General features: G+C 46.2%; 1 protein-coding gene across 1 annotated transcript in view; it reads left to right on the top strand.

The window, feature by feature from the left end:
• LOC107297709 (signal transducer and activator of transcription 5B) overlaps positions 1-18,706 on the top strand; it is a gene marked incomplete at its 5' end in the record, with an annotated part of 26,495 nt that extends 7,789 nt beyond the window's left edge. The window contains 4 exons of the mRNA XM_015827070.1: positions 591-746; positions 1,632-1,683; positions 2,247-2,354; positions 18,580-18,706. Of these exons, the coding sequence (XP_015682556.1) occupies positions 591-746; positions 1,632-1,683; positions 2,247-2,354; positions 18,580-18,706 (443 nt within the window). The remainder of the gene's footprint in view (positions 1-590; positions 747-1,631; positions 1,684-2,246; positions 2,355-18,579) is intronic.
• Between the last annotated feature and the right edge of the window lie 3,506 nt (positions 18,707-22,212).

Raw genomic sequence — 22,212 nt, 5'->3', positions numbered from 1 at the left:
GGGGGGGGGGGGAGGAAGGCATTAGGAAATAAGCACCAAGGTACCTGGTGCCTTGCAAGGGATTCCCGAGTGTTCTGCAATTGTTTTTCCTCTCTGTGCGAGAAAAACTTTTGCGGCGTAAATCTGAAATGAGTTCCTGGGGAGGGCTGGGCCTTGCTCTGCACCTGCGCTCTTCACACGCCTCCTGCAGGGCACATTTGGTAAAGTTCCTGCATGCAGGCTGCCGCCAAGCAGAGGGAGTAGCACAGCTAAGGAAAAGGGTAAAAAAAATGGCTGCAGCCTTTCCTCCTCCATGCCGCACAAGCTCTCCTTGCTTCCCGGCCAGTATATGCTCTCCTCCCCTGCACTCAGGCTTCAGCTCCAGGTGGCATTCGCTTCATAAGACGCACAGACATTTTCCCCCATCTTTTGGGTGGGAAAAGTGCGTCTTATAGAGCGAAAAATACGGTATACTGCATTAGTGATTTTAATAGTTGTTGCAGGTTTCTTATCTTTCTGTATAAGAAAAGACTGTATATCTTTTTCTGGTTGGATTATAAAGGTACTATTTTTCCCCACTTTTATCTAATTATGATCTGGGGTTTTTGCAGCTGACAGAATGTTCTGGAACTTAATGCCCTTCACCACCCGTGATTTCTGCATCCGCTCCCTGGCAGACCGCCTTGGTGACCTCCCATACCTCCTTTATGTGTATCCTGACAGACCCAAGGAAGAGGTTTTCTCCAAATATTACATGCCAGTCCTTGGTAAGATTGCATGAAACTGCCTGAATTTTTCTGGTCATTGTGAATGGATACATATATATATAATTCTTTCATTTCCAGCAGAGGAACCTAGGCAATTCCAAATCCTTTTTCCTTTGGCCATATAAACTGTATTACAATGCTATACATAATTTCAGATACATAGTGACATGCCTAGTATTACAGGAAACTTCCAGAAAATGTTTAAAACTGCACTCTTAAGAAGAGAGGTACATGCTAATACAAAGGGAGAATGCAGTGATACAGCTTGATTTCAACTGCGTATATCTGAAAAAGATGGAGTTAGTGATAAAGGCAATTAGTTAAAGTAAGACAAGACATTTTTCATGACCAGTTTTTGTTTTTGGTGATGCAGGAAAGGTTCTCTTTAATGACCAGGTCAGTGACTACTTTCACAGATGAATAGCTGAGGAGGATAAAATGTGTTTTTAATTTACTTATTTATTTTGAGCAATTTCAAAATTTATTTATATGCAGATCTTCTACATCAGGGGTGTCAAACTGCCAGCTCGCGGGCCGGACGCGTCATCCGGAAGCCGTGCCCACCCCATTGCCGGCAATGGAGAAAAAGCTCCAATATGTTGCACGATGTCATGTGACGTTGCGAGTTTGACATGTCTGTTTTACATGGATTTTTCTCAAGGAAAGATTTGCAGACCAACAAGGAAAGGGAATGGACATGAACATGCAAAACAGACATACAGTAAACCAGAAATAAAGAGATTCATCCATTCCTACTTGGGAAGGGTTTCAGTATGAATGTAATGAGAAGAAAAAGAATACCAGACTACTACTATTTTCAGTAGGGATTCCTATGTAAAGTTTGTCTTGTACAGTAACTTAACCACCCACCTCCTTGTTTTGCAGCAAAGGCTGTGGATGGATATGTAAAGCCACAGATCAAGCAAGTTGTGCCAGAGTAAGTACTGTGGGTTGAGAATGTGCATTTTGAGTTTTTAAAGGGACACAGAAATAAGGAAGAAGTGATAGCTATTTACTTTCAGTAGCTATTTACTTTCAGTTGGAGTTCCTTTTTTCCCAGCTCTCTTTTCAGAGTTCTATTCAGCTAGGAGTGGAATAGTTGCGCTAGCACCCACATCTTCAGCTTTAGATATTGCACCTCCCAAAAGGACTTGTTCTTTTAAAAACTTTAAGCAAGCAACATGAATCAGGTTTCCATTTTGCTACCTTCAGCCCAGAGAGAAGAGATAGGAATGAGAAAAAGTTGATAAGGTTAAGGTTTTATAACTTGATGATTTGCACCCTCTAACAAAAAGAGTTTGGATGCTCTGTGTACTTCTATCTCTGCTTTCTGATTCTTTTCAGACCAGGGAGAATGTGAATGTTTTTATCATGGAAGAAATCTTAAATGTATATTTCTGCTTTCCACAAAATCATTTCCAAATAGTTAATGTTCTGCTTACCACTGAGGAGTCCACTGGTGTCAGGTAAAAATCTCTATTTCTGCTCCATCTGTTGTAGGTTTGCTGCACCATCAGGAGATTCTGCCAGTGGAAGGACTACCTACATGAAACAAGCATCATCACCAGCTGTTTGCCCTGCTCCTCACTACAACATGTACACACAGAAGTAAGTGAGGGAAAAGCTCTGCTATCAAAGTGTCTTAGTTTTTATAGTTGAAAGAGTACTTAATCTCTCAACATAAATATTCTGTTTGTATCTTCGTCATCTACTTTAAGTCAGAGGTTGCTGTCATACCACTGCCCAGTTATTTGGTGTTAGAAGAGGGTGAGGAGTTCATCAATCACCTGAACAGGGGATGGGATAATTGAATCAAATAAGAAGAATGATATTTGAAAAGAGCCAGTAGTGTTCTTGCGGTCTTGCTGCTTTCATCAGAATAATGAAAGCAGTCTCACAGCATTATGCTGAGTGCCACCCCTTTCTTGATGCATTCAGAAAAGGGATAACGCTTGCATTACAATGCTGCTTATGTCACTCTGACAAGCACTTTGCTATATGGGGACACCAATGGTGAGAATTCTCCTAAACCTCCTCATTTAAATCTACTCCCACCAACCCAATAAACAGTGTGGTTTATGAGAAGGACATACTGTAGCGTGGCAAATGTTCATAGTGGCAAGCATTGCAAAGCTATTTCTGCCAAGTCCTCAAATCCCCAATTGGTTACTGCTACTCATGGAGAGAAATGAGGTTGTATAGTCTTGTAAAGGTAGTCCTTGAGATATGACTAGTTACTTAATGGCCATTTGAAGTTACGACAGACCCCCCCTCCAAAAGCTAAATACGTCCCCATTTCAAAGTTATGGCCGCTGCAGTGCCCCTGTGGTCATTCGCCCTTAGGACCAACCGCAGGGATGCTGCAGCACCCCCTGCCCCCCGCCTCTCGCCCCCCCCATCCCGCCCTGCTGAGACCCTGTAGCACTTGGGTCTGTGCCCCACACACCTGCCACCCATCCCACACTTACCTTTTGAAGATCTCTGGACCTCATGTTGCAGACGAAGGGCAGGCCACGCGACCCTAGGCTGCACAGTGACGACTCATAAGTGGCCAATATTTTGTCCCACCCACTTGGGGGCAGGACAATATGGCCATGGATCAAACCACTCCATTTTGCTGCCTTAACACAGTCCTCAAGGCACTACAGAAGCTTTCTGCAGTGCTGTGCAGACCTCATTAAGGCAGCAAAATAGAGCAGTTTGTCCCTGAGCCGAGACAAGATGGCTGTGAGACAAACTGCTCAGTTTTGGTGCATTAATGAGGTTGCACAGCACTGCAGAAAGCTTCTGAAAGCTTATGCAGCCCTGTGCAAACAGCGTTAAGGCAGCAAAATAGAGTAGTTTGTCCCATGGCCGCATGGCATGATTCCAGAAGCAGCTCCTATGTTTCCAGCAGCTGATTTGCATTCAGGTAGCTGTAAATATCACCGCTGCTTCCAGAATCACACCACATGGCCATGTGATGAAGCAATCCATTCTAGCACTCTGGAAGACCTTGAAGCTCTTCAAAAGGTAAGTGAGGAGGAGGGTATTTTGCCTGGTGGGGTGGGAATCAGTCCTAAGGCCTGGGGGGACCCCGTGGGAGTGGGAAAAGACCTGTGGGGATCCAAGGGCTGGGAATTGGAGCATGGGGAGTCTCGGGGCGGAGGCCTTGGAAGGGCCAGGGCAGGTGGGTCTGGGCTTATGCTAGGCCTCCACCCCTTTACTCCTTCAATGCCTTCCCCACAGGTGTCCTGACTCAGTATACTTTTGGAGTATGTCCTTCACAATTCATATTCAGATTTTATAGCCCTAAGGCCAGATACAAACTAAATATTGAATAAAAGAAATATTAAGTCCTTCTATATACAGTATATGTATATGTGTATAAGAGAAAAACAAGTATAATGGAATCTAAAAATAATTAACAACAAAGTTACTGAAATAAATCCAAATAAAATACTTTTATAAGAAGTTCCAATCTTAAGTAATGGTACGGCATATTGTACAAATGGTAGTACAGAACTGGGCAACTTGAGAGGTTATTTTCAAATCCTTGTCTGAGAATAGTAGCATTAAATAGAAATCCTACTCCCTACATGAAAATTTCTTCAAGACAGGATACATAAGGGTCTGTCTAGAGTCCTTATGTAAGGAACAGTATAATAACGTACTGTATGGTCTAAAGCAACGGTCCCCAACCTTTTCAGCTCTGCAGACCAGTAGCGGTGGTGGTGGTGGCAGCAGGGGGGAGAGGGGATAGTTTCATGCACATACCTGCCGCTTGTGCAAATGGAGCTTTGTGTGCTCGCCCGCCACTTGCACTGCCCGGTTCCCAATGGGCCGCAGCCCAGGGGTTGGGGACCCCTGGCCTAAAGTTTCTATTGAATCACCACCACATGACCATAATCGAAGATGCATAGGACTACCCTTAAAATATCCAAGATGGACTGCTGAGGGCATATAATATCCAACCTGGATAAAGTGAAGGCCTAACAAAATTTTAAAATTGGAATGGATGATAAATATGCAGCTGAAAGGGACCCTTTTGGGAGCAAATGATAAATAATGGGGTGTGACACCTTACTTAGGTTTGTTTGAAAATCTATATCCCAGATTCATTGCTTAAGGGCAGTTCTAGCATTATAAAAGCCTAATATGCACAAAATTTATGTGCAGAAGCCCAGCAACTGAATTTCATTTAGGTTTTTTTTTAAAGCTATGATGATTTAAAGTGATCTCTAAATACTAATGAGACCAAACCTATAGGGAGTAGCATTAACTTTAGCCAGAAGGTAAGAAGAAAAAAACATGCTCTGACATCCATCGAAACTATGCCTGCTTCTAAACGTAAAATTGCATTTTTGACAGTATTTGGGACCATCAAAATGGCTCTAATAAACTTATTTTGGATGATTTTGATAATATTGAGCTTTGTAAGGGAGTAAATTTGGGAGCCATAGAAAAGCTGTGGGACTACCTTAGCTTGAAAGACCTTGCAGGCTGCAGTATCATAATGGGCTCCTTTTGAATGGTAAAATCTTACAATAGTTGTGCAGCACTTGCCCAGTAAGAAAAATGAGCATGCCAGGATAAGAAGGTATGAAATTGCACTCCAAGGTATTAATAAGTGTGCACCTGTTTGATTGGAGTCCGATTTATTTGCCATTTGTGAATGATATCTGGGAACGTCTTGATCCTGTTGGCCCTAATGAAGTGGACAGGGCCCTTGATGCTGTCAGTTAGATCCTTGTCCCTCCTGGATGGTGAAAGTCTCCAGGATGGTGACTAGTGGGTGGGTCCAGGCAGTGATTAATACATCATTAGAGGAGGGGACATTTCTGGATGCTTTTAAGAAAGCTCTGGTTTGCCCCCTCCAGTTTCCAACCTCCTCTTTCTAGGGAAGGTTGTGGAAAAGGTGGTGGCCTGGCAGCTGCAGAGGGTCCTGGATGAAACAGATTTATTTATTATTATTTATTTATTAAATTTATATACCGCCCTATCTCCCTTACGGGACTCAGGGCGGTGAACAGGCGATACTAAAACCACAATAATAAATAAATAATTTCTATGCTAAAATCAAATTAAATGACAGATTATCTGGACCCCTTTCAGTCAGGATTCAGGACCAATTATGGGATGGAAACAGCATTGGTCATGCTTGTCAATGATCAATGATCTCTGGCGAGAGCGGGATGGAGGTAGTGCAACCATCCTCACTCTCCTTGACCTCTCAGCGGCTTTCAATACCATCAACCATGGTATCCTTTTGGGTTGGCTATGGGGACTAGGGCTGGGCAGCACAGTTTTGCACTGGTTTGTCTCCTTTCTCTGTGGCCAGTCCTAATCGATGTCGATAGGGAGTGAGAGGTCCAGCCCTTGACTGCTATTTTGTGGTGTGCTGCAGGGCTCGGTACTTTCTCCACTCCTTTTCAACATCTAAATGAAACGGCTGGGTGAGATCATCTGTCACCACAGGTTGAGGTATCTACAGTATGCTGATGACACCCAACTATATATTTCCATTCTTGGTGACCCAAGTGATGCTATGGCTGCCCTGTCATGGTGCCTGGAGGTTGTGGGGGCCTGGATGCGGGACAACAGGCTTCAACTGAACCCTGGCAAGACCGAATGGCTTTGGGTACACAGGGCTCCAGGGTCTGGGACTTTGTCATCTTTGACCCTGGATAGGGTGGCACTGCCCCAGACAGAGCCAGTCTGCAACTTCAGGGTTCTCCTGGACTCGTGACTCCTGCTCAAGGAGCAGGTGGCAGTCGTGGCTAGGAGAGCCTTTGCATAACTTCATATTGTGCGCCAGTGCCTGCCTTTACTGCATCAGGATTCCCTGTGCTCAGTCGTTCAGTCCCTAGTCATCTCACAGTTGGACTATTGTAGTGCGCTCTACATGGGGCCGGAATGGGATAATTAGCCATGGCCACATGGCCATGCTCACTTCTACCCGGGCCCCCTGCCACAGCTGAACCTTCGTGGGCGTTCATCCATGGCTGGTCCTCCATTGGCACTCCTCCCCCACCACTGGTCCACTGGTGCTCCTCCCCCACCCCCTCATCATGGGTGATTTGCTGAGGGACACTTGTCCCCGGGCAATTCGCAGTGTGGGACAATTAGCCACATGTCCTGACAGCCAATACACGTGCCAAGGGGTGGGCCTCTGTCTTCCCACTGGATGCGGCTGTGCCAGGTGGGGTGGTCAGTGGCCTCTGGTGCCAGGGAAGCACCACGCTTTTGCCGTCTCTACTGCCCATTGCATCCTGCCTGGCCCCGCTCTGCACCAAGCTCCTTTGGCACATTCCAGCATTGTGAGGAGGAGCTGGATGCAGAGCGAGGCCAGGCAGGGTGCAACGGGCAGCAGCTGCCACTGCATCCTGAAAGGCTAGGAAGGGGAAGACCCCACCCCCATCCACCCCTTCTGTGGGCCACCTTGAGCTCCACCAACCTGGCATCGCGGTCAGCATAGTTGCACATAAGAACAGAATTAGCCACAATTCAGAAAGCCTGGGGGTAGAGAAGCAGTGTTACTTCCCCCTTCCACTGCCTGGAGAAACAAAGGGGAGACCCAGGGACAAGTGGACCTTGCCTGGCCTTGACCACACTGAGATGGGAAGGTCTACTCTACCTGATCCTCACCTGCAAAAAATGGTCCATCCTCCAAGCCATATTTGAGAAATAACTCTAGACTTTGGAAATGAAAATAAAGTTATCCAAAGTTCAGGCCTGCTGCTCACCTTGGCACCAGCTGAGAAGCTCCCCCCCCACATCCTTCTCTTTATGAGTACCCAGGGCTGATTTTTGCTCCTCTCCCACATGCCGCCAGGATCTGGGAGGCAAAAGAGGACTGGTAGATGGAAAGTGTGTTGGCACCATTAGGCATCACTTCCTGTGCATCTTTTGCTGGACTTGGCTGAATTCCACTCTTTCTAGTGTGAAGAATATCCAGTGTGCACAATGGGGGGGGGGGGGCTGGTGAGATCATCCTTCTTGGCGCCTCTCCTCCCTCCTGTGGATCCTCCCCTCCTGTGCTGCTACCTGTTACCGGACGTCCACCAGCCATCTCTGCCTCTTTCAGTCTCAGGGGGAAGTCTCCTTTCTCTGCCCCCAACCTACCTGAGAGGCGGCAGCATAGCAGCGTTGGCTACGGATGTGCTTGAATCACCTTGAGCCGAAGCACGAGAGGCTGCTGGAAGCTGGGGATTGGCGGCACCAGCCACCAGCCAGTTTTGCATAGAAAGCGGCACAAGGCTCATATCAAGTAAACTCCCAATTGGGGGTGGGGGAGCTGGCTAGATCAGCCAGTTTTTAGAGAGTGGAGCAGACGCCTCGGGGTCCCTCCCCTCAAAACACCCCCGAACCTTTGAGGCTGGGCATCCAACTGTGGAGGTTCCCATGGACAGGTGAGCAGTTGGCAGGGGGAGAAGCGCTTAGACTCTAGGTACAGAGTAAGCCAGGAGCAGGGATTAGCTGTGATTGTGAGAAGAAGAAGCAAGCGTGTTTACTTTGAAAGGCGAAACAGCAGCGGAGACCGAGCAGGGGTTGTTGGGGGCTTGGCTGCTGAGACGTTTGCCCAAGAAGTAATAATGTGCACCTGGCTCCACCTTGGTGAGAAAGGAGACGTGTGTCCTGGGGGCTCTGTCCAAACACACACACACCCCGCTCCCTTTCTGCTTGTCAGGACCTTGGTTCTACTACAGGCTGTGAGAATCATAGTAACAGTCTATAGTCATGGCTACTGAAGTCTAGCAGTGGAAAATAGCTTTCTTCAGCAGCCTTTTGTGTGTGGGGGGGGGAGGGGGAGGAACAAAGTGTGTGAAACCAAGAAAGCTCAGAGGCTGTGGAAACCTTGGGCAAGTCATGTGACTGTGCCATGTTCCTGGCTGACAAATGGAATTTTGGTGCTTTCCCAAGTCTACTATCCTTCAGCCCCATAATCCCCAGCGAATCTCTGCCTTGGTTGGGCTGTGGCAGATGTTGATTTCTCAGCCTCAATGTTCCTCACCTTTTATGCTGTCTTCCTTGGACACATCAGGAACTGGGTTGATTGATTGCTCTGAACGGCCATCTGGAAGAGATTTGGAGGAGGCTTCGGCTGGGGAAAGCTTGGCAGAGGGCCAGTGAAAAGGAGGAGAAACTGCCTTCTGCACCTGATCCGAGAACATGTACGGCAGAGAAAAGGCACAAGCAGCGGAGGTCAGTCAGACTATTCAAGAGGAGAAAGCCCTACCCATCTTGATGGGCTGCACTGGAAGCTGGCTATTTATCATAGCAGACAGATGAAGGCATTGCTGGGAATGTGTTTGTTTTCTAGCTGTGTGGTTTTGGTCGTCGTGTTTCCTGCTTCACTCTGGATTGACACTGTGTTTGGAATTGATTCATGCCTTGGAGACTCTGAACTTTTCTTGCCTCATGAGCTCTCCTGTGCTGTGGAGAAACCTCCCACTTTGTCTTTGTATCTTCCCTTGGAAATTGCAGACTTCGCTGATGTGTTTGGATAGAAAGAGGCTGAGCAGCTCCCACTGCATCGGCCCTACGATTGTCCCATCGATCTGGTTCCGAACGCCAAGCTTCTGCTAAGTTGGATTTACCCCTTATCCGAGCCTGAGGTCAAGGCCCTCAAGGACTTTATTGAGAAGAACTTGAAGAAGGGCTTCATCCATCCGTCGACATCCCTTTAGCGGCCCTGGTCCTCTTTGTCAAGAAAAAGTTGGGGGAATTGAGGCTTTGCTATGACTACTGTAATCTCAATGCCATTATCGTGAGGAACCAGTACCTGCTCCCGTTCATTCCGGAACTCATGGAGTGGTTAAGGTGGGCACAGCTCTTCACAAAGTTGGACTTGTGGGGGGCTTACAACTTGGTGAGAATCCACAAAGGGGACAAGTGGAAGATGGCTTTCTGCACCCAATACAGACATTTTGAATACATGGTGATGCTGTTCGGACTCACCAATGCCCCTGCCGTGTTCATGTACCTCATGCACGACATGTTTCAGGATCTCTTGGATATCTTTGTTGTGATCTACTTGGATGACATCCTGGTATACTTGTCGGCCAAAGAACACTAGTCCCATGTATGAATGGTACTCCAGCGCTTGCAAGAGAACCATCTTTTCATGAAGCACAAAAAGTGCCAGTTTGCACAAACCACCATTGACTTTTTGAGCCACCCGATTTTGCCTGAGAGCATCGCAATGGACCCAGAGAAGATTGAGGCCCTGCAGTCTTGGCAGCCCCTGTGCCAAGTAAAGGATGTCGAGACTCCTGGGGTTTGCAAATTATTGAATGTTTATTCCCCAGTTCGCCACAATGACCACTACCTTGACTCGGTTGCCCCAGAAAGGGGTGCAGTTCATGTGGTGATCGGTCAAGCAGCACGCCTTCGAGTTTCTGAAGAAGGCCTTTGCTATGGACCCCATTCTTCACCACCCTGACCCGTCATGACCGTTCATGGTGGAGACAGACGTGTCAGACATCGTGGTGGGGGCGGTGTTGCTACAAGCCCCCTTGAACTTGAAGCAACTCTTCTCTTATGCTTACTACTTGTGCAAGCCCAACCCTGCCGAGTGGAACTACACGATCTGGGATAAGGAGTTGTTGGCAGTCAAGATGGCATTTGAGGTGCGGACGGACCATCGGAACCTGGAGCACCTGAATATGGCCAGGAAGCTCAACCAGCAGCAGATCTGATGGTCTCTTTTCTTCACCTGCTTCTATTTCTAAGTAAACTATAGTCCAGGAGCCCGGAACCAGAGAGCCAACACCGCAAACTGGAGTATACCCAGGCTGGGGACAAGGTGCTGCTCTGGTCAGTGATCTCAGTGGAAAGGATTGCGGTGACCCAAGAGCCTGTCGATCTGAAAGAGAAAATTGGGCTGGTGCAGCATCGAGACTCATTTGTCCGGGCCAGAGAAGCAGAGTTAGACTCGGTTGGAGGCCCGTCGAGCCCTTGGTCATGCTCGGAGGGCTTATTGAGGTTTCAGGGAAGAATTTATGTGCCAGAGGGGCCCTCGTGAAGCCTGATCTTATGCCAGTGTCACAACAACAACCCAGCGAACTCACTGCACGAACTCATCACCGCGGTCGTCAATCCAAGTTTATTCCGGCTGCACCAGAAGCTGGCTATTTATCACAGCAGACAGATGAAGGTGTTGTTGGGAAAAAGATGTTTGTTTTCTAGCTGTGTGGTTTTAACCATCGTGTTTCCTGCTTCACTCTGGATTGACACCATGTTTGGAATTGATTCGTGCCTTGGAGACTCTGGACTTTTCTTGCCTCGTGAGCTCTCGTGTGTGGATTTAAGTTTGGCTGGTAAAGTTATTTTGTTTGAGCAACTTTCAATTGCTTTGGGGACTATTGGGCCATTGCTCCCTGGACTAATCTTGGCCTGATCATGGCTAGGCTTACTTGGGACAGTTCTGAGTTTTGGTGAAGGGAATTGCTGGGGAATATTAATAAACTCACAAAACCACAGTGTAAGGACCCACTTCAACTAACCACCCAAGAAAGCAGAACTCTTGAAATAGGTATTGTCTCAAAAGGATACTTTTATTAGGGGTCAGTGACAGTAGGGAAGTCAATTTCTCCCAAATGGGAGAACTTTAAATTGGAAGCAACCCAATGGGCAATTGAAAGCAGTTTTCCACTCATCTCCTTTCTTTATTCTTATGCGATAATAAGCCTCTCTCAAGTTCAGTTTTGAGAAAATTTTTCTTTTTGATACGTGCGCTAACATGTCTTTCATTAAAGGTAATGGATACATGTTTTCCACACACACAGCGTTCAGGCTCCTATAATCAACGCAGAGATGAAGAGAGCCATCTTTCTTCTCTCTGAATAACACAGGGGTTGCTACCCGGGGTCTAGCTGGCTCGATAAACCCCCTCTCTAAGTTCTTTTTTATAAATTTTTCCAGTTCGTTCAACTCTCTAGGAGTCATCAAGTACATTTTTGGGTTTGGCAATTTCGCCCCTGGAATGATTTCAATTGCACAGTCTGTGGGCCGGTGAGGGGGGAGTTTGTCTGCCCTCTACTCGCTAAAAGCTTCAGCCAAATCTTGGTATTCCATTGGGAGGCTTTGCAAGTCTGACTCACTGAGGGCGGAGGCAAAATCACAACGTAATCCACATCTCCCGCCGTTTTCTTTAGTGATGGGCGGGGCTTCCCCCTGGGGGAAACTCAGTTGCCCTTCCCTCCACTTGATCATGGGGTTCCACTTCTTTAGCCAAGCCAGTCACAGAACTAATGGCCACTCCATTCCCAGGGCCACAATAAACGTTAAAGTCTCTGTGTGGCCACCCAGGTCGATGTATAAGGGTCTGGTGGCAAAACTGGCAGGCACCCCCTCTGCAACCGAACCATCCAGTTGGCAAAAAGTAATTGGAATCTTAAGCCTCCTGAAGGGGATACCCATTTTCCCCACTAGTTCTGGGCTAATTATGCACCAGGTACACCCCGAGTCCAGCAAGGCTGCTAATTTCACTGTCCTCCCAGTGCCGGGTATGGAAAGTATGGTATGGTATGGTATCCTCATAGTCATCCTCCACTGCCCCTGGATCATCATAGCATTGAGTCGGAGCTCGACCGTCTTGATTGCGATCCCAGGGGAGCTCTACGACTTCCTCAGATCTCATTGCAGTCTCCCTGGGGCGCAATGGGGTCCTTGGGGGTCTCCTAGCCAGTAGACGATCCCCCTCTCTTGGCAGGTGTCTTACTGAGGCAATCCATGGCTCGATGTCCCTCTTTGCCACATTTGAAGCAGGCAGCGCTGCGAGGCAGGGCAGGCGAAGCTCGTGTAGTCTCCCCTTTTCGGTCTGCTGCTTGAAACTTGGACTCACTGGGCGATGCAGATGCTTGCGTTGATCAATCTCCACTTCCTCAGCTAGCAGGCACCAGTCATGCAGCCGCCCTGGGGCTCCACGGGCTACGCAGGCATTATATAGCTCTTCATTGAGTCCATCCTGGAAACAGCTTACCAGGATGTCCTCTGGGCAGCAGAGGCGACTGGCCAACTCTCTGAACTCCTCGGTATACTCAACGACTGGTCTCCTTCCTCGCTTCACTGTCTTAATCCGCTCCCGGGCTTTCTTATCAGCCAGCCGGTCTTCGAAACGCCTGCGGAGTGCAGCCATAAATCGATTGAAGTTCTTCAATTTGGGTGCATTGCAGTTGTACAGGGTCACCATCCAGTCAGCTGCTCCACCTTCCAGAGCCAGGGTGACCACACGAATGTTCTTGACATCGGTAGGCAGTGTTCTCCCATAGATTTGCATGTAGGTGAACACTTGTGCCAGGAAATACCCCAATCGCTTCAGGTCTCCATCAAACTTCACTCCGATTGGAATTGGTTTCACCTTGGCTGGTTGAGGTGGTCTGCCTCTGGCTCCTTGAGATGGACGGCCCCGCCGCTGTGCTGCCTCCTGGGCTCCAGCTGCTGCCATCTCTCAGACCTCCGATTCTTCCTCCTCCGATTCCCCCTCCGACTCTTCTTCCGACTCACGAATTTCCTTCAGCTGCATCTTAAATTCATCGAGGGTATTTTTCACATACTCCATCACCGCTTTCATCAGCCCCGATTTCAGTTCCTCCTTTTCTCCATCTTTGTCGGGCGGGGCAGGCTCTGGATTTTTCTTCTTTGCTTTTTTCTTCCCTCCACCTCGAGTTAGAGTGACTTTGGGGGCTTTCTCCTCCCATCCTTCTTACCGACCCCTAGTGACCATCTGGCTCGATATTCATCACCAGTAGGTCTGGCCCCTTCCTGGTCCCTGGAGAGGCTTTCATCGGCTTTTAGGCAGAGGAGATCTTCGGACCATTTCTCTGCCTGGAACTCCTCCATGTAGAAATAGTTTGCGACTCCCCCAGTAGGATAGCAGCTTCTCTGGGTTGAGTGCTATGCAGATCTCGCCTTATGTAAGGACCCACTTCAACTAACCACCCAAGAAAACAGAACTCTTGAAATAGGCATTGTCTCAAAAGGATACTTTTATTAGGGGTCAGTGACAGTAGGGAAGTCAAGGCGAGATCTGGGAAAATCCCGCGCAAAAGGTATAGTTAAGCTAACAATATTCCTCCTCCCACCAAAGTCAGATGAGTGGGTAACTGGCACAGTTGGCACGCATCTCAAGGTCTTCTCCAGTTTCATTTCTCTGTAACTGTCTCCCTGATAAGGAAGACACATTCCTTTCTCAAGGGGATAGAGGCAGGAGGAGAGAGTAGAAAGCAAAAGTTATCCCAAGTGAGAGTAAGCCCCCCCTACCCCCAGCAGAATGGCAGGCCCCAAAAGTAGAATACATATGCAGGGAAAACAATGAGGGTTTGGGGACCTGACACACAGTTATGTGTGTGTGTGAGTGAGAGGGAAAGCACACCTTTAAAATGGGATTATAAGCAGACAATGGAGTTTCCTTGATCTGAGCCTTGTGCGGCTTTCTATGCAGAACTGGCTGGCGGCTCATGCTGCCAGTCCCCACCTTCCAGCAGCCTCTCATTCTTCAGCTGAATATGATTTGAGCGGCCCTGTAGGCAATGCTGCTGTGCCACTGCCCGTTGCATCCTTCATGGCCGTGTGTCACGGTTCTGACAGACAGAGACCAATAAAGCAGAATTCCGAGGCTTGCAAGTTCCTCAAAGAACATGTTTATTAGTTACAAAGTATCGGCACAGTGAAGAGTGAAACCAAGTCTGGATACACAAGCAACAATTTCCCAATACAAAGTTAAATGTCCCACCCACAAAAGCTATGTAAGCAACTACATTCCCCAATATGATTATTTGGCTGGCTTTTTATGAAACGCCCAGTCCCTAGTCTCGGGAGCAGCCGATAACCTTGGTTCCCATGGGACAAAAGATTATTTTGACTAGCAAAGCACCTGGGCAACCCCCCTCCCTCCGTTCTATGTGGCAACCTAGAATGAGAAGTAAAACGGCTGCAGCCATGCTCATTTGTAGAGTTGACACCCCGCTTTGTACCCAGCTCCTCCTCGCAACCCCGGAGTGTGCCAGAGGAGCTGGGTGCAGAGCGGAGCCAGGCAGGACACAACAGGCAGCGGCAGAAGCATGCTTCCTTGGTGCCAGAGGCCACTTCCTGTGCAACCTTGTGCCGTGATGTCCAATGGGAAGGCAGAGGCCCACCCCTTGGCAGATGGATTGGCTGCTGGGACATGTGGCTAATTGTCCCGCAGTGCAGATTGGCCGGGAACAGGTGTCCCTAGGCAAATTACTCAGGACGAGAGGGTGGGAGAGGAAGATGGGCCAGCTGAGGATGAACGCCCACGGTGGCTCAGCTACAGCAGGGGGCCCGGGCTGAAGTGAGCACGGCCATGTAGCCACAGTCAATTGTCCTAGACCCACATGGAGCTACCCTTGAAGAGCATTCAGAAGCTACAGCTGGTGCAGAGTGTGGTGGCGTGGGCAGTTTTGGGGGAATGGCACCTGTAACACTACTACTCCACGAGCTGCATTGGTTGCCGGTCTGCTTCTGGGTGCAGTTCATGATGTTGGTGATCACCTTTAAAGCCCTTCATGCCATAGGTCCAGTCTACTTGAGGGACCATCTCACCCCACTGGGATTGGCCTGTCCCACTCATGCTGGCAGAGGAGGCATGCTGTGGGTCAGTCTGATTATTCCACCTGGTGGGGTCCAGGAGGAGGGCCTTCTGTGCTGTTGCTCCTGCTGTCTGGAACATCTTGCCCCCTGATGTGAGGCTGGCCCCAACCTTCCTATCCTTTTGTAAGGGCCTAAAGACCTGGCTCCGCCAGTTGGCTTGGGGCCCCAAATGGGGGAATAGCACAGTGGAGGTGGTTGACCGAGTAACAACAGATCCCACCTCCCTCCACTCTACCTCCGCCCTCCCCACGTGTCATTAGATTTTAATGCTTGGTTTTAATTTATGTTTTAATGTGTATGTGTAGATACATTTTAATGACTGTAAGGCACCCAGAGTTACCCTGTGGTAAGATGGGCGGCCAATAAATTTTATAAATAAATTTTATGATGTCAGGCAAAAGTAAGACGTTTGTTTTCTGATAATTAATAGATTTTGTTGTCTGCAGAATAAAGCTAATGCCCTAAGTGCTTTTCTCATTCCCTCCTTTGAGGTAGACATAATAACAACATCGGCATACAGTAGTGCTGAAATTGCACAATCAGCAAGAGTAGGCAGAAGGTGGGCTGGAACAGCAAGCACTTGAATTATTGGAATTAGATGTAAATTGAAAAGTAATGGTGCTAATATACAACCTTGTCTTACACCTCTATATGTTGGAACTGCTTTAATAGATGTCCCCGCAGGGTTCATCTAATTTTCAGGGAGACTAGAGTGACTGAATAAGCATGAACAGCCTTTTGTCAATAGTGGAATGTCTCAGACTGTCCCAGTCTTTCCCTTGGTATTAAATTGAAAGCTGATTTAAAATCAACAAAGGTTGCAAAAAGGGAGCCTCGAGGAGGTGAAGAGTATTTTTCTGCCAGATGGTGGAGAATCAAACAAGGATCTAATGTTGATCATTCCTCTCTAAATCCTGCCTGTTCTTCGGCAATAATATTTTCATTTCATACCCAATCCACTAGCTTTAGATACAAAATCTGGCATAAAGTTTATTTATTGTGTTCAATAAACTAATAGGCCTATAATTTATAGGGTAACGTCTGTTTGTATATTGGTACAATGATGGCCTGATTCAATTCAGATAGGAATTGTCCAGTGTTATTAATGTGTATAAATAAGGAGGCCAGTATCGGGGACCACTCAGAGATCAAAAGTCCAGACATAACTTTAGCCAGATGTGGAGACCATTTGTTCTTTACTCGACCCTTTGTTGTAATGTCAATGGGGCAGTGGTCTACTATAGTTTAAGATTTGTTTTAGGGTCAAAGAAACAAAATAGTGGGAAGTGTCAGGGCAATTTCCAATGTAGAAATTAACTGTATGATGTACAAAATTCCGGGAAATCATAATATAATTGACCACACTGGACCCATTGGGGCGCTAGAATGTAAAATTCCCTTTTAGGTCACCCCTGACATTGCCATTAAGTATGACTAGATCTAAACTGTCCACCAGTTGAGTCAAGCAAAGTCCTGCAATATTACAAATGATGGCCTTTAGATTGTCTGGTCAATAAGTAGCCCACATACGTTTTAGGGAGCATGGGCAATTTAAAATAAAATTGCAAAGAGGCATCTGATTTGCCAATACATGCATTAAAATCACTGGCTATTATGAGTATAGAGTCTGGATATTGATATATTAGTAAATTATGTAAGTATCAAACTGGTCCCACAGATTGTTTACTTCCCTAGCCCACAGACTAAGGGGAAATATAAATTAACAAGACAGAGTATTGTTTAAATCTGAATAAGAGGGCTAGAGCCACATTTGAACAAGATTCCAGCATAAGTACTGAAACATTTAGTTTAACTGAAACCATAAAACTCAAGCCGCCTGATGGTCTGTCCTTTTTTGAACTGGGTACTGCATTGAAAGTGAAGGGAATATGTCCAGGTATTGGTAAATCCTCCATAACCCATGTTTCTTGGAACAAAAGAATATCACATTGTAAGCTGCTCAGAGTCACCTGGAACCATGAGATGGGCAGCAAATAAACTTAATAAATAAATATCAAAAGAAGAAATAGATTCCATAAATGAAATATCTTGACATCTTTGCTTTCCAGCCTGTAATGTTTAAGGAGAGGATAGAAACCCTGGACAGGAATTCTAGAAAGTCTGGGTCTGCTTGTTTTGGGGCCCATCCAGCTACATTCCAAGATATGACAGGGAGTTCAGTAGCAGGATGTAGTTGTCAGTTGGCTGGTTCTCTGGAGGTGATGTTTCTGGATCAATGATCAGAAAAAGAAACACTTGGGATGAGGAGGTTGGAGAATGAGGAAGAAGATGGAGAGCAGACTTCTTGCTGCCAGTTAAGGTGGCTAGTATTCTGAGTCTGAGGAAATTCCATAGGACAAGTTTCATAGGCAGAACAAGTAGGGACAGATTGGGGGTCAGGATCAGAAGGCTGGCCATGTTCAGGGCTCCTTTGAAAGAAATTCACTTGCAAGGAGGCATAGCAAGTTGTGGATGGGGCAGCCATTAGATGAATAGGAATCGGACTGCGGAAGTGGCGGGCAAGCGCGTGCACGCACGCTCCATTTGCATGAGTGGCGTGTGTGCATGCCTGCCGCTTGCACAAATGGAGCTGCGTGTGCACAGTTGCCTGCAGCTCACGTGGAACCATCCCCTCTCCCCGCCCCCACCAGGCCTGTCCGCAAAGCCAGAAAGGTTGGGGAACTGTGCACTATACCATTGCATTTCCTATTGCAATAGTTTTTAGTTTACATTGAGATTTCTTTTTAATGCAAAAGATCATTTTTAAAGTGATCCCATACCCATCCCAGTTGAAAATAGTAAATTCATTCATTTCAGACCTTTTCCATCTTCTTTTGCTGCACGTATACTATGTAACCTTAACTCTATGGGCAATATTTAAATTTCACCTTACCTATGGAGTAGGGTGTACCATTTCTTAATATATTCCCACTAAGAACAAAGATGAAAACATAAAACATCTTCATAAAACATGTTTATGAAGAGTAAAATATTTAAACAATTAGGAAAAGATACTGTATTTCTCTCCAATTTAGAGAAAGGGGGAAATAAATGAACTTGAGAGGACTTGCACTGCATATTTTTCTAAAATCAAATTAAGTGTTAGAGCTTCTTCCAAATAACCCCAAGAACTGTAAGTTTTGAGAAAGCTAAGAACAGTTAAAGAGCCACAATCCTTTCAGAAATAGCTTTCTGGAATTCAGAGCTTTTTCATGGTGCTCCTTTCTCTCTGTCTCAGTCCTGACTTAGTGCTGGATCCAGAAGGAGACTTCAACTTGGATGATTCAATGGATGTGACACAACACGTGGAGGAATTGCTGAGGCGCCCCATAGACAGCCAGTGGATCTCCCATGCTCAGTCTTGACCCCGTCCCTTCCCTGGAGAGACCACAAGGAGACTGAAATATTGGAATCACTGGCCTGAGGGTGTGTGCAGCTGCTATAGGGATGGGTTTCCTCACCTATGTTTCTATGTTTCACCCTGTGGGGAGGCCTCAGGCTGAGAGGGTGAGGTACCTGAGAGACAGTGGGTGCTGTTTCTCCCCTTGCCCACGTAGAAAAGGCAGTGGAATGTATTGCTTGGTTTTCTACCTGCTCTTCTGAGAAGCTTACCTCAGGCCTTCTGCTTCTGCACACCATCTCCTTCTGCCAAGCTATCATTTCATTTATGCTGGGAACCCTTCTCTCTCCTCCCAGAATACAACACACTGCCATTCTTGTCTAGAAGCCTTTTGGTGTCTGGGACAAGAGGGGACTGAGCTGTAGAGGAGAGTAAGCCTTATTCAAAGCCTTGTCATTTGACGTTTTGAGTCTTTCTTTTCTTAGGTACTTCCAGGACAAACAGTATGTGTGTGCCTGCATTTAACCTATGTTTCCAGTGTACATACCTGTATGCAGCATTCTGTGTAAGAGGCATTCACTCTGGGAGCATTGCTTCTCTTTGGGCCTCCTATGCAATGCAGCCTGCCCATGCAAGGTTCCCCTGAGCCCTCTGGAGCCTTTTTTGTATGTAATGCAGTATAACCCACTTCCAGCTCTTTCAATTTGCCTTGTTGCAAGATACTTGCTTACCACCAAGCTCCTGCATTTAGTGTTGTTGGGTTTTTACATGTCAGTTGTTTTTTTCCTATGAATGAAAAATTCAGCAGATTGTGGAGGATGCTTTCATTAAAATACATGGCAAAATACCAAATTACAATCGGAATAATGGTTGGGGGGGATTGAATTTGGGTGTTGCAATTGGGGAGCAGGTCCAAGGATTTCACTGCTAAGTACAGAGGAAAAAGGATGCTCTGACTTCTGAATGCACCAACAAAGTCTTCTATTTCTCTTCTTTCCCCCTACACCTATCTCATTAGGCTGAACAACTGGCTGTAATCTGCTTTGTACATGAGCACGTCTATTTTGTATCTATTTTACTGAGCCTGCTTATAATAGGTTTCAAAATCTCACACATCTACAGAGGTTCCCTGCAACAATCCCCATCTTAGGTAAGTTGTGTTTGAATGCCATTGGTTGCTATTCAAGAGCAGCAGATAGAACTAACTCAGGGGTAGGCAACCCAAAACACTCAAAGAGCCACTTGGACCCGTTTCCCACCAAAAACAAAACACTGGGAGCCGCAAAACCCTTTTGATATCTAAAATGAAGATAACACTGCATATATTCTTTTTTATTATAGGTTATATATATGTATGTATGGATGTATGTATGTATGTATGCATGTATCATAAAGGTAAAAAAGGATATATGCAGTGTTATCTTCATTTTAGATGTCAAAAGTGTCTCTGTCTCTGTCTCTCCCTCCCTCCCTCTCCCTCTCTCTCTTTCTGCCCTTGGTCTGCCAGTCCTCTTCCCCCACTCAGTGTGTGTGTGTGTGTGTGTGTGTGAGAGAGAGAGAGAGAGAGAGAGAGAGAGAGGCACTTGCGCTTCCCCCTCCTCGCTTTCTCTCTCTCCCTCCCTCTCTCTCTCCCTCTTTCTCTTTCTCTCTTTCTCTTTCTTTCCTCTCCCTCTCTTTCCTCTCCCTCTCTCTTTCCTCTCTTTCCTCTCCCTCTCTTTCTCTTTCTATCTCTTTCCTCTCCCTCTCTCTTTCCTCTCCCCCTCTTTCCTCTCCCCCCTCTCTCTTTTCTCTCTCTCTCTCTCTTTCTCTCCCTCTCTCTCTCTCTCTTTCTCTCTCCCCCCTCCCTCTCTCCGATCTTCTGCTCATCTGGCAAGCTGGCTTCAAGCCATTCTCCAACAAGCTGACACACATTCTTATTGGGCGAGCTCAGAGGTAGGCAACCTCGGCTCTTTTATGACTCATGGACTTCAACTCCCAGAATTCCTGAGTCAGCATAGCTGGGCTAGCTAGCTCTCTCCTGCCCTTCCTGCTTCCTACAGAGATGCAGCCAAGGCAGGAGCCCCACCCAATAAGCTTGTTAGCTCGTTAAACAGGGTGAGGCCACTTTTTTCACACACACACAGACAGAGAGAGAGAGAGAGAGAGAGAAGGGAAGTGCAAGTGCCCCCCCCCCTCTCTCTGCAAATGGCAGAGGAGGCTGGGAGCCGCAGGTTGCCGAACTGTGAACTAACCCATAGGCATGCTTTCTGCTAAGTAGTTTGGTAAGCCCACTTGAAATGAAAAAAAGATCTGCAACAAAAGCATGTTGCTGACTTGCACAGGAAATATTTTCAATGGGTGACATTTCTTTTGCTAATTCTGAGTATTGAAATGCTATTAGATTTTTCACCTCGTAAATTAAAATGTCTTCAGTCTCACCTTTTTCGGTTACAACAAAAAAGACCCACTGTTTCTAGATGAAGTTCTCAGCTTCTTCTAGCATGGCTCAGAAAATCTACTCTCTTGAAAGTTGAGAGGGTATTAGTAGAGGGAACTAAAAATTGAACTATAGACCAGTGGTCTGATTCAATATGTTTTTGACCAGGAAGGAGCACAGAGACCCAGGTTCTAGTCCTGTCTTAGCCACAGAAACTAGAGCAGGTTTAACTGCAATGAAACAAAAGCATATACTTAACAGCAACACACATTGCAACTTGCTGAAATTGGGTAAATTATGATATATTTTATATCTAATTATGAAACAAGCATAGATTGACATCTTTGGACAGCAGGATACAGTGGCCTTTCTCTTTTCTCTTTTGCATGAAACAGCCTATTTAAACCTAGAACTCCCTCAGATTTGTTGACCTAAAACCTGTCATCCCAAGCCAATGGCCATAATGTATGGGAATGATAGAATTATAAACCAACCTATTTTATGAGCAGGAGGCTTGAGAAAACTGGCATAAATGCTATAATCTCCTAGAAATATGTCCTTTGACCATGAATAGGCTTGTTTAATGTATGGTGCTTCTGTTTAATTTAGTGAAAATTGCACACACATTCTTGGTGGACTGTGCCGGCTTCATTTTCACTAGTCTAAATGGATTTGTCCAAGCAACTGTTAAAAATGTGGCCTACTGTTTGTTTGTTTGTTTGTTTGTTTGTTTGTTTGTTTGTTTTGGGGGGGAGAGAGAAAACTGACACATACCAAACAAACATTGCACTGTTTTAAAGAATTATTTTGCCAAATGTTTAAATGGTATACAAAGTAAAATTTTCTGCTCAATATATTGTTCATATTTGAAAAAAAATCCATATGAAGCTAATGTGTTCATTTTTGTTTTAAACTGTAAAAGGAAGAATAACCTCAAGATATATAGCTTAAATGCCTTTAAGTTTTTATTTGATGCAAAAGCCATTTATGTATGAAAAAAACTTATTTTGATGAAATATCCATATTTTGAAAAATGAAACCTTGTGCTACAATAAAGTGTTGTCTGCAGTTTGCAGGGTAGTAATGGCTAATGTGGTTTTTAGCTTAAAGGTGTC

The sequence above is a fragment of the Protobothrops mucrosquamatus genome, unplaced genomic scaffold, assembly GCF_001527695.2.
Source record: "Protobothrops mucrosquamatus isolate PMUCROS unplaced genomic scaffold, P.Mucros_1.0 scaffold3477, whole genome shotgun sequence".
Classification (NCBI taxonomy): domain Eukaryota; kingdom Metazoa; phylum Chordata; class Lepidosauria; order Squamata; family Viperidae; genus Protobothrops; species Protobothrops mucrosquamatus.
Note: the sequence above shows the minus strand (reverse complement) of the source record. Positions and strands in the feature narration are given on the sequence as shown.